This window comes from Plecotus auritus, assembly GCF_963455305.1.
Source record: "Plecotus auritus genome assembly, chromosome: 1".
NCBI lineage: Eukaryota > Metazoa > Chordata > Mammalia > Chiroptera > Vespertilionidae > Plecotus > Plecotus auritus.
The window spans coordinates 168273592-168287026 of NC_137770.1; the positions used below are offsets into that span (position 1 = coordinate 168273592).

Below are 13435 nucleotides of genomic sequence, written 5' to 3' on the forward strand. Positions count from 1 at the left end.
TTCAGGACAATTCATAGCAGTGTGACTCAGCCATCTGCATTCATTCTAAAATGCTTTCTTGGGTTGGAGGGAAGAGACTGGCTTTGGCTCTAACAAAATACAAATAGAAGGGAAAGGTTTGCCATCTGTAGGGCATTCCTCTGTGTGTGGCAGTAGAAAAATGGCTCTAGCCCTTACTATTACCCAGGTTAATCCATGTGGTAAGATGAATAACAGTCCCACAAGGATGTCTGTGTCTGAATCACTAGAATTTGTGACTGTCACCTTACATGGCAGAAGAGGCTTTACACATGTGATTAGGTTAAAGAATTTGATCTGGGGAGCTTCCTCTGGAATAATCTGGGCCCAATATTATCACATGAGCCTTAAGTCTGGAGAACCTTACCAGGCTGTGGTACTAAGTTATCCCTTGGCCCCGTGTCATCACATGGGTCAGAGTCAGAAGGTGATGTGAGGACATAAAGTTAGAGAAGGCGATAGGGTCATGGAAACAGATATTGGAAGATGGAGGAAGAGGCCACAAGCCAGGGAATGCAGGCGGTCTCTACGTACATGCTGGAAAACAGAACCTCCAGGAGCAATGCAGTCCTGAGAAGACTTTGGTTTTAGCCCCATAAAACGATTTTAGAATTCTGATCTCCAAAACTATATGCTAATAAATTTGTGTTGCTTTAAGCCACCGAGTTTGTGGGAATTTGTTACAGCAGCAATAGGAAAGTAGTAAAATCCAAGTTTAGTACCAGCATTCTCAACACTGGTTTCTATGGCCTTCTTATGTCACTGAATGACCATCCAGATTTTCAGGAGCGATGTCAATACCCTAATCAAAATCTTGCCACATTATTATTTTCAAAAGCAAAATGAAACTGATAATCCTTTCTTGGATATTGGGTGATATCCTATGGGTGAAAAAAAGTGTCATTTTCACTGATCTTACCAATATATTTAATCTTATCATTGCTAATTTTCATGTAGTCTTAATTTCTCATGTAAATTTGATTATGGAGACAAAATATTATATGGAACCTATACCGGGAAATAATCTTCATCACTGCTGAGCTATTTTCTCCCTAATCCAGAAATTGCCTTTGGGGTCTGTTTTCTCATTGCTTTCCTTATCCCCTTTCAATTTTATATCCAGGGGAAAGTTAGTGCAACAGTATGTTTATTTGTTTGATTAATATATTTTTATTGATTTCAGAAAGGAAGGGAGAGGGAGAGAGAGATAGAAACATCGATGATGAGAGAACCATTGTTTGGGTGCCCACACTGGGGATCGGAGCCTGCAACCTGGGCATATGCCCTGACTGGAATCGAGCCATGACCTTCTGGTTCTTTGGTCAACACTCAACCACTGAGCCATGCTGGCTGGGTGGTGCAACAGTATGTTTAATCAGCCAATAGTTAACATGAAAACATGTCATTTTTCCCCTTGATAGTGTGTTTTGGCTTTTTTATAGTTGTTTGAAGCAATGACTGTAAACGAAAACTTTTTATAAATATGAGGAACAGGATCTTTCAGTCCAAACGGTTAGACCTGAAGAGAGAGAAAGAAAGCACTCTCAGATTTGGATATGTTGATACCTGTTTGTATAGTTGTCTGTGCAGCTGTCATTTTGATTTAAATCTGGGAAAATTCTGTCCAAATTGGACTTAATCTTGTAAACCTAAATCCGGTTTCTATTCCGTTGTGAGTAATCCTATGCTCTTTATAGCATTTGTCCACTTCTGGTTTCAGTCTCCAACTCCAGGTAAAGTTGTTATCCAAAGAACACTCAGGGCGTCTTTAGGATGAAGACAAGCAGGAAACAGATTGTTTGACTTGACTCTAATTTTCATATTTTATAAAATGTCTTATTTTATATTTCTACAGTCAGCAGGCCATTAGAGTGAATGACAAGGTTTTGTTTTGTTTTGTTGAAGTTTGCAGCCTTGACACCAGCCCAGAATTATATGTTGTGCAACTTCTGGTCCAAGAAAATGTCATATTCAGGGGGAAAAAGTCACTAATACCTCATTTACATGATATAATAGATTTTAAGACTGTAAGGCAGTGGTTCTTAACCTTTCTAATGCCGTGACCTTTTAATACAGTTCCTCATGTTGTGGTGACCCCCAACCATAAAATTATTTTCGTTGCTACTTCATAACTGTAATTTTGCTACTGTTATGAATCGTAATGTAAATATCTGTATTTTCCGATGGTCTTAGGCGACCCTGCTAGTGGTTCTCAACCTGTGGGTCCTCATGTTGTGGTGACCCCCAACCATAAAAATAATTTTATGGTTGGGGGTCACCACAACATGAGGAACTGTATTAAAGAGTCACAGCATTAGAAAGGTTGAGAACCACTGCTGTAAGGGGTCAAGTTTAACTTAGTGACGGCAGTCACTCACTTGCTCTTATTTAATAGGAGCCATTTCAGAATTACAGCATTTTTCTGTATTATCATTATTATCCTGTTTTAAAAATAATCTTAACAGGAGAGCATTTCTTCATTGGAAATTCAGATGAAAGCTTCCTATTTTTTTAAACAGAGCATGTTTTTAAGGGAATTAGCACAATGAAATTGCTGATGAAACCACTTTCTGGATTGTATTCTGCATGCTGTCTTTCCGATTGAGAACTTATCCTATCTAATCAAAGGGTAATAGGCAAATTGACCGTCACTCCAACACACAAGATGGCCGCCCCCATGTTGTCAAAGATGGCCAGCAGGGGAGGGCAGTTGGGAAGGACCAGGCTTGCAGGGGAGGGCAGTTGGGGGCGATCAGGCCTACAGGGGAGGGCAGTTGGGGGCGATCAGGCCTACAGGGGAGGGCAGTTGGGAAAACCAGGCCTGCAGGGGAGGGCAGTTAGGGGTGACCAGGCCTGCAGAGGAGGGCAGTTGGGGGGGACCAAGCCTATAGAGGAGGGCAGTTGGGGGGGACCAAGCCTGTAGAGGAGGGCAGTTGGGGGGGACCAGGCCTGCAGGGGAGGGCAGTTTGGGGGGGACCAGGCCAGCAGAGGAGGACAGTTGGGGCAACCAGGCCTGCAGGGGAGGGCAGTTAGGGGTGACCGGGCTGGCAGGGGAGGGCAATTAGGGGCAATTGGGCCGGCAGGGGAGCAGTTAGACAACGATCAGGCTGGCAAGGGAGTGGTTAGGGGTGATCAGGCTGGCAGGCGGAAGTGGTTAGGGGCAATCAGGCAGGCAAGCAGGTGAGTGGTTGGGAGCCAGCAGTCCTGGATTGTGAGAGGGATGTCCAACTGTCCCACTGGGATCGGGCCTAAACTGGCAGTCAGACATCCCTTGAGGGGTCCCAGATTGGAGAGGGTGCAGGCTGGGCTGAGGGACACATCCACCACCATCCCCCCATGCACGAATTTTGTGCACCGGGCCTCTAGTTCTTTTTTAAATGTCCAACTAGACTTTAATGTCTTATCATAACTAGTATCGGTGTATATTATATAAGACAGTTGCTTGGAAATTCTAATTTGAAGTGACATTCAGTACAAAGAATTGGGATGAGAATATTGAGCAATACGCAAACAAAGCAAATTATAAATTATTTTGTCAATGCAAACCCCATTTTTAGTTTGCTTTGAGATGGGAGGAGATTTGTCCAATAAAACCACTGATACACTTTTGGCTAAGTTTTTATTTGCAGGTGGCTGTAAGCTTTACTCTTTCTAAGGAGATAAAGAAACTGTCTCCTTCATCAATAGAATTTAATTCTTTCTTTGATTGAGTATCCTCTAAAATCTTTTATTTTAGCTTGAAATTGATTCTTCCTGATGATTTTTATGAAATCATGTCTTCTAAAACAAAGAAAAAATATTCTTGCATCTCTCTAAGATGCAATACCATTAAGCAAAAATGGACATTGACTCTATATGAGAAGTCAGGACACTTCATTCAGTATACATCAGCTTCCCCCTTCTTCTCTCACCCAAGGCATGTAATGGTATACACATGACTCGGTCTATGCCAGAGGGAAGGGGATGTGGGGAAAGGGGTCCTAATATATGGTGACAAGAGAAGATTTGACTTTGGGTGGTGGGCACATGGTGCAATATACAGATCTTGTAACCTGAAACCTATATGTTCATGTTGATCAGTATCACCCAGTAAACTTTAAAACTATATATATTTTATTGATTTCAGAAAGAAAGGGAGAGGGAGAGATAGAAACATCAACGATGAGAGAGAATCTTTGATCAGCTGCCTTCTGCACACCCCACCTTGGGGATTAAGCCCAAAACCCGGGCATGTGCCCTGAGCGGGAATCGAACCGTGACCTCCTCGTTCATAGGTTGACACTCAACCACTAAGCCACACCAGCCAGGCCCCAATAAATTTATTAAACAAAAGAGGAAGGAAAGAAAAGAAAACCGAGCCATGAATTGTAGTGCTGTAGTGGTTAGTGGTAATGAATTAGTGGGCACATCCTTCACAGCTAACTACAAGCGAGAGGGGAAGACAGTCCTGACTGCTGCGCAGCTTTCAGAGCACCCCGCAGTCTGGCTTTAACCTGCATTCCCATGCTGACTCTGTGCCATTCCCAGCCCAGAGCAGTGTCCAGTCTGATACACTTTCAACTTAGCTCATGCCTGTGCTGCTGCCTCTTCCATCCCAATTGCCACTCGCCGCTGGCTTTTCAAGCCAAAGCCTTAAGAGTCTACCTCCTCAAAGCCCTCTTTCCACAGAGCATTTGCTAATGACAATACTATCGCCTTCCTCAGAATTTTTATCAAACACGATTAATTATAACACATTTTTTTCCTGTCTAATTAGATTATCTGAGGTAGACTCTACTTTTACATAGGGATTGGCTTATTGTTATTTTTTCATTCAGTGTCATACAAACCACACTGCAGATGAAAATGATAAAGTTCATTAAATTTTGAATGGATGGATGGATGTCAGCATTTTTCATCAGCAACTGAAAATATCTAAGGAAGCAATGGTAGTATCTTGCCAGTTCCTTAGACAGATGGCATTTTTAATGGGGCTGTATGTGTTTAACATTTTAAAACTATTTTCTCCCCAAAGGTCCTATCTTCAGTTGTAAAAAGAAAGGCAACAAGAAAATAGAATTTATCAAAAATTTTAAAAAGATGACAAGGGGGAAAATTATATGTTGATAAGTATAAGCACCTTTCTCTAACAGATCGGCTCTAAGAGAATTGCACTCTCCTGCAAATGGGTACATATTGAGCCACGTGACTGAGTCCATTGTACCAAATGTAACTTTGCTTTGATCAGGGCCTATTTCAACAATTGAATTGCAAAAGAATGGTTTTCTCGCTTTTTAAAAATTTTTTTTAATAAGAAGAACCTGTGATCTCTAAATTAGCATTTGAGTGGAAAGCAGAATGAGAAAGAGGTAGTCGCAACTCAGAGAAGCTCATAAATCACACATTATTTTGTTTTCTGGGTCATACATAAATTAGATAACACCCTTTACATTAGTCATGGCTTTGTCTTGAAATTTTAAAGTCATCATTCATTTGTATTAATTATGGACACTTTTATTATTATTTACAAAATTATTCTTTATCAGAATATCTGGGCACAGAGTTAATTTTCAGTTATAATTTACTTGTGAATAAAAACTGCTGGAAAATTCCCATTATTTTTAAAATAGAAAAATGCCTTTGTGAAGTTCTCAGGGGGTCTTGAAATCTCAAGAATGTGACAGAATCCAGCCCTGGCTAGAACTCCAACTTTTAAGGAATCCCCCTTTCTATTCTTATGAAATTGTAACCACTATAAACCTCCACTAAATGTCTTTTGGGTAAAAAGCAGTGTGTTATTTCCTTCAGTCTCCAATTTATTTGTGGCCTTAAAGTTACTTTTAGAACCTCGAATTGTGTCCTAACTGGAATCAGCAATTGAACTAAAGGAGAAATCTTTTTTAAAAAGCCCGCAACCAAGGTACATACATGGCCTTGACCTGAATCGAACCTGGGACCCTTGAATCTGCAGGTTGACGCTCAATCCACTGAGCCAAACCAGTTAGGGCTATAGGAGAAATCTTGAAGGAGATGTGGCCTCGCCAATTAGCAATTTTTCTCAACTTCAGATTCTTCGGCTTAGAACATGAAAACTTTCTATATGCTAAGGGATATCAGCCAAAGCTGGGGGTGCTTTTAGGTCTCCTTTCCTTTTCTTTTCTCCCTCGAAGCTTCCTTTTCACTTTCACAACTCGTTGCATCTTACACACAAAGCAAGGTTACCTAGGCATAAAGGAGCAAAGGCCATCTCCTGAACGTGCTCATGAGCAATTATCCTCTGTTGAAAAGCTACCCACATGAAAGTGTCGCCATTCTCAAACTTGTTTGGCTCTTGAAGGCGAGCGTGTATGCTGACAAAGATCCTGATGTGAATGTTAAAGAGGCTGACGCTAAGTACTGGTTTCAGTCCAGTCCCAGAAGTTGAAAATAAAAAGCATTTGAATGTGTACACACACTTTGAGAGAGTTATTGCATTGGACAATGAATACAAATATTGAGTAGCTACTCTGGTAAGAATAGAAAAAACACTCACTTAGGAATGTTTTGGAACAAGGTAGCATGATAGAGAACTCTAAATCTCGAAGGATAAAGGATAAAAACATTATTTGTTTTTTACTAATTGTGGACCAAAGTCCATTATTCATATTGATGACAGAAATGGAAGGGTAAATTCAAGTTCAACAAGCTTGGAGCACACCAGTACTTCATTTGGTTGGTTACCTAGTCATTACAACTATAGAGTCACCATCCTGAGAAGTATTTAAAGAGCACCTACAGTTAAGGGGTGTGCTATATAATGTACATTTTAGACTTATTAAGCAAGAAGAGTCAATGCCATCTAGAAATTGCTAGTTATATGGTAATAAAACAATGTAGTGTTACATTATACCCAGCCATGAAGGCTGGCCAGAATATGAAGTATTACTGGATTACCATTGAGAAATTAGGGAAGTCATTTATCTACATCAGCAATTTCCATCCAGTGTGCTGCAAGAATTTTTAAAACATGCAATACCTGACTGTTTAGTCAGGTGCACTGACCTCTTTTTCCTTAGATTGTCTAATAAAAAAATGACAACAGCCAACAAAATAGCGATCCAGTGTGAATGCCCTATCTTAAACCCTAAATATACAGATTAGTATAATAGAGTTGTATCTTATTAGTCACATGGCATAATAAGTTTGCATTTGATTGGTTAATTCTTGGTACCAGAAATCCTTACATACAAGTATAGGCACCTGCTTTTTTAAAAAGTCACTTTGGAGCAAAAAAGCTAGGTAAGCTCAGCTGGTGTTGCTCAGTGGTTGAGCATCAACATATGAACTAGGAGCTCAGGTTTCAATTCCTGGTTAGGGCACATGCCCGGATTGCCAGTTTGATCCGCAGTAAGGGGTGTGCGGGAGACAGCTGATCAATGATTTTCTCTCTTCATTGATGTTTTTATCTTACTTTCCTTTGCCCTTCATCTCTCTGAAATCTCTCAGGTAATTGCTATTATTATTTTTTGTAAAGTCAATCAAAATTATACATATTTTGTCAGCTGGCAAAAAATATATTTTTTGGTGTGCCGCAGAATTTTAGTAATTAGTTTGTGTGTGCCACAAGAGGAAAAAGGTTGAAAATCACTGATCTACGTTAAATAGCGAGTGGGCAAGCAGCAAGTCATTGCTCATCTTGACTATAATTGAACCTTTACCAGATGCCAGGACAGAAAGTTAGTTTTAATGCACTTAACCCAGTTTGCTAAAGAAAATCTTACCTTCTTCTAAGCAAAATGGAAAAATCATAATACATTTAACTATAAGTGATATATTTTGATTACTCAATTGAAGAGGTTATAGTAAGAGTTAATGACTCCCTGTTATTTAAGAAGCTTAAGCATAACTCTAAATAAGCCCAAAACATTTTTTAATTTTACCACAGCAGATTTATATAGTAGACAATGAGCAGCATTTTTTTAAAAATATATTTTATTGATATTTTTACAGAGAGGAAGGGAAAGGGATAGAAAGCCAGAAACATTGATGAGAGAGAAACATCGATCAGCTGCCTCCTGCACACCCCCCACTGGGGATGCGCCCGCAGCCAAGGCACATGCCCCTGACCGGAATCGAACCCGGGACCCTTCAGTCCGCAGGCCGACGCTGTATCCACTGAGCCAAACAGGTTTCGGCGAGCAACATTTTTATTATAGCATTTACACTTAAACAAATATCAGTTCACATTATTAACTACTTGTGACCCAGATATAGCTTAGACAATTAATGCATGTTGATTTTTGGTAGTTTTGACCAATATGCAGTATGCAGCTGTTTAACTATAAGCAACCAATGTCACACACACACTCACACATACACACACAATAGCCATGATTATTGTCACTTACAATTACCTTTATAATTTTAAAAAGAGTATACACACACACACACATACACATACACACTTTCTGTAGAATGAGGAAATTGATCTCTATCTCTAAGGTCCCTTGCAATTCTTAAATTCTGTGTGTCTATGATGATTGGCTTGGTTACCCTAGCTGTGGAATTGAAGGTTTGTGAAGAATATTTAGAAAAATGTGTGAAAAAGAGAATGGTCCTTGCCAGGAAGTTAGCAGGACATTAGACCTAGTTCTCATTCTAGAACTGAAGAAATTAGAGAAAAATATACAGAGGGAAGATTTTTATTCTTTTCTTGCTTATTCAAGGCACATTCATTTAATGGCTAGAAAGATAGGTTCATATAAAGATACTCATTTAACTTGGTTCAAAATTGCAAGTAACACAATCTAACCATAATTAAAACCTGAATTACACTGAACGAACAATAATTTGTTATCCAGGAAGTAAAGTGATCTGTGCCCAGAAGATATGACATATAAAACAGGAAGGTGTGGAGATTCCTCTTACTTTTCCCCCAACCCTGCACATGCCTGACCAAGGATCGAACCCACAACCCTGGTGTGTGCCCTGACCAGGAATTGAGCCCAAGACCTTTCAGTGCATGGATGACGCTCTAACCAAATGAGCCACACTGGCCAGGGCTATGGTTACATTTATAGGAAATGTTAGAACCGTAAGGATAGTACAGTGGTCGGCAAACTGCAGCTCGCGAGCCACATGCAGCTCGTGAGCCGCGGTTTGCCTCTCTGTTGACTAATGAGTTTGCCGACCACTGGGATAGTAAGTAGATTAGTGGTTACTGGGGCTGGGGAGCAAGTGTTGGGAGGAAATGGGGAGTAACTGCTGATGATAAATACAGGGTTTCTTTTGGAGATGAAGAAAACATTCTGAAACTGATTGTGGTGGTGGTTGCCTAACTCTGAATATACCCCCCAAAATTGAATTACTCATTTTAAGTGGGTGAATTGTATGATACATGAATTATATCTCAATAAAGCTGTGTTTGTCTGTTTTTAAATAATAATGTACTACACAGTTACACGATGATCATGGGATTCAGTAGGAGGGCTTAAGGAATTTTTATATGCTTATAAAATAACACATAAAATACACCCTTTTCCCCCCACCCCTTAAAGTTTACCACAGGAGAACAGGGAGATCTAAGGACTACTTAACCTCTAGCCCAGGTTCCTTGGCCATAAAATTATGAAATGCTTTACCTGCATTATGGATGATTAGAAGGATTAAATGATAATGCTTTTAAGCACTATTTTTACCCATAGGAATCACTCCCTAAATCATAATACTGTGATTATTGTCACTTACAATTACATTTATAATTTTAAAAGGAGTATATACTATTTTATATTACTGTTGCCTACATTAACTTGATAGAATTATATTTTTCTTTAGCGAGTCCTTTGTTATATGAGTGTAAATGAGTATAGTGATTCTGACTCTAAAACTAATTTAATGCTGTACACTTGCTAAATTCAAAAAACTGAAGTGATAAATATGTTTATGGCCTAAAGTACTTTCTTCTTGAAATGTTCAATACTTAAGTTTCCCTAAAATTGTCCCAATTTTTCACTTCTGTTTGAACTATAGAAATAGTCTCTTTCTAGAGGAAGAAAATGATCATATGTTTTTTCTAAGTACTTTATTCTTTAGTTATTCATGTGTTAACTGGAAAAGTACAGGTGTTCATTTACTTAGTGTTTGCTGAACAAGCATGTACACAATTATTTTCCGTCAGAAAATTTGATAGGACAAGAGCATGATCATTCAACAAATATTTAATAAGCACTCCTGTGTGCAGGTCCTGTGTTTCCAGCAGAAGTGTTTGCAAACCTCAGTGGAAGTGACTTATCCCACCCTTACTTATGGGTTGACTTCTGGGATTACTCGCTTTATTTGAATTGGGAGTGTTGCTTGTGTAAATAGTAAGATACCTCATGAGTCAGCAATATATGTCAGCAGTTAGGGGGAAGAATATGAAGCATTTTACAAATAATGCTCTTCGGATTAATGCATTTTGCTATTTGTGTTATGTCTTGTAAATTACTTTTCAACCCTTTTTTAAAATCTAACTGAGTGGGGAATGCCCATTTTAAGGGAAATATTGCTTTTTACGGATGTATGCTCAGATGGTTAAATTATTTACAAGGCCTCTAAATAATTACTAGGGGCCCAGTGCACAAATTCGTGCACCTTGAATGGAACTGTGGGCCGTGAGGCTGCGGTAGGCACAGGGGCGGGTCTTGGCTCATTCTCCGCACCCCCACCTAGCCCCTCCCGCTGTGGCCCCAGTCTCCTGTCTGCCGGCAACCTCACTCCCGCCACCGCCACTCCCACTCATTGATGGATGATGTCAACCCTGCTCACACCCACTGAAGGCACGGAGCGATTGGGGCTGGCACCAGCAGCAGGTGTAAGCAGGGCCAGTGCCATCAGCGGGTGTGAGCAGCAGCTGCTGCCCTGATCACCCCTCAGGAGCAGGGGGAGGTGGAGAAGCCCTCAGGGGTGATCAGTGCTGGCAGCTGCTGCTTGCACCCACTGACGGTGCCAAGCGATCGGGACCGGCACCAGGCACTGGCAGTGGGTGCAAGCTGTGGCTCTGGCACTGGCTGTGGGTTCAAGCGGGGCCGGTGCTGGCAGTGGGTGCAAGCAGCGGCTCCAGCACTCGCAGCGGGTGCGAGAGGAGGCTGCTGATTCTGATCTTCCCTCAGGAGCAGAGGGAGGTGGAGAAGCCCTGAGGAGTTATTGGGGCTGGCAGCCACCGCTCGCACCTGCTGATGGCGCCAAGCAATCGGGGCCGGCGCCAGGAGCCAGCAGTGGGTGCAAGCAGTGGCGCCAGCAGCGGGTGCAAGCACCAGGTGGGACCATGGCACGCAAGAGCAAAGAATTTTCGTTAACCACCAGAAGCTTGCCCCAATGACAGCGACTGGTGCCATGCCTTAGTCTGACACCACCCCCCCTCACCTGCTCCAGCATCCCTCCATGGCTGATGCCCGCCATGTTCCGCACCTGCCCCCTGGTGATCAGCGCACGTCATAGCAACTGGTTATTCTGTTGTTCCACTGTCTATAGGCTGGTCTATAGGAGCATTTGTTCTTTTGGGCATTATCAATACTATTGTACATTTCTCCTTGGGAGAGTCATAGCCAGCAGGAACTGGAGATGGCCATCTGAAACTTCATGTTTTTTTTTTTAATTGACGAGAGGGGGGGGCGGGGGAAGGAGGGAGGGAGGAAAGGGGGGGGAGAGAGAGAGAGGGGGGAGGGGGGAGAGAGAGAGAGAGAGAGAGAGAGAGAGAGAAATATTGAAACATAACCTGCAACGTTTTGGTTATGTGATGACATTCCAACCAACTGAGACACCCGGTCAGGCCTCTTTTTGATACTTCTTAGCCATTTCCAATTAAGAGTCCCACCTAAGCGTGATTACCAAAAAGAGAATAATGAGTCCCTATGTTCCATCATTTCTTTTCTTATTCTTATTTTATCTCTCCACCTTTAATATTGTTTTGGCTCTGTTGTTTCCTGGGAATTTTGATTGTTCTGTCTCTCAAGTCACTTTTAGTTTAAGCACAGTCCTAGATTTTGATTCCATATTACTGACTTGTTGAAGAAATAAGTTCAGTGTTCTATAGAATGTCCCACAATTGGATTTATTCTTTATATTTTCTATAAATTTGTAGTAGAATCAGACATTGGATTAGATTCAAGCTCAAAGTTTTAGGCAAGTGTACTTTAGGTGGTTCTGTGTTCTTTAAGGGAAGGTTCATCCACATTGCCAAATGGACTAAACATTGTCTCTTTAATGAAGGAACATTTACAAGAAAATGTTTTCAGCACTTACAAAGAGGGGCTGGTATAAAAGTTGATGAATAATGACTAAATATAAATTTCTAATGGGTAAAAACATATTGTTCAAACTTTTATGTTATAAGAGTGTATTTTGTTTTTTCATAGGAAGAAATCTTTCTTGTTCTCTGCTCTGTACGCTGCCTTTATCTTTGGCGGTCGGCACCTAATGAACAAACGGGCGAAGTTTGAGCTGAGGAAGCCATTAGTGCTCTGGTCTCTCACCCTCGCAGTCTTCAGGTAGGTGTTTTTCATTTTCCTAATGAAATTCATCCATTTCATCAGACTTGGCTGAAGGAAGCTACAATTGAGCATTTTATCTTACACCTCATATTTTTAGTTATTGAATAGATCGAGGACATAAAGCCCTGTCCGGAGAGAAAGCCTTCATTGCTACCAAATTTCCCACACTGCACTCAGTCTCTTATTTTAACAACTCTCAGGCCATCTTGTCCAAACTGCTCACGTTAGTAATCCAGTTTACCTCTTAGGACTAGAAATAGTGTGTCCGTTCCCGAGTTTCATTGCATAAATTTAGATGAAGGGCTAAAAGTGAAAGCCACACCGGTACTGTTGAAGTCTACAGGGGAGCATAAGGTTTGAATGTGGTGGGTATGATGTTACCGATTAATACTCAATCAAAAAATGGCACCAGACAGGAACAGATGCTGGACACGTATATCATTAGGCCAGAGAATTATTTCGTGCATCCCCAAGTCACCCTGCACCTTATTGCCTGAAATGACCGCAGGTCTATATTCCTGCAGCCAGTTCTTACTTTGTATCTGGTGGAACTCATCATAGAGGCTGTTAGGACCAGGCCTAGTCTCATCAGGGGCATCTGCCAGCCAATATCCAGTCTCATTCCTAGAAGCTTGAAGGAGCATTGTGCAATATTTGGTAATTTAGGCAATGGCAACACTAATTATAATCAGCACATAGCTGGTGTTCAAACAAGTGCCAGAATTCACCTACAGCACTGACAAAGGTACCTGTTCTATTGTTGTTTTGCTTGTCAAAACCAGCAAGTTTATAACTAGGCTGCTGGAGTAGGGGGAGTCGAAGTAGATATACTACAAAATAAAAAACTATTCATTTTAATATTTATGATTTTGTTTTTATTATTTTTTATGATTTTATTTTTTCATATTACATATTAACAGTCCTACCAC

The 13435-nt window shown here is 40.9% G+C and overlaps 1 protein-coding gene across 2 annotated transcripts in view; it reads left to right on the plus strand.

Moving 5' to 3' along the window:
- Positions 1-13435, plus strand: part of ELOVL6 (ELOVL fatty acid elongase 6) — a 151245-nt gene that overhangs the window by 90660 nt on the left and 47150 nt on the right. For both annotated transcript variants that reach the window (XM_080642445.1, XM_080642444.1), the window contains exon 3: positions 12372-12503. In XM_080642445.1, coding sequence (XP_080498571.1) covers positions 12372-12503 — 132 coding nt within the window. The remainder of the gene's footprint in view (positions 1-12371; positions 12504-13435) is intronic.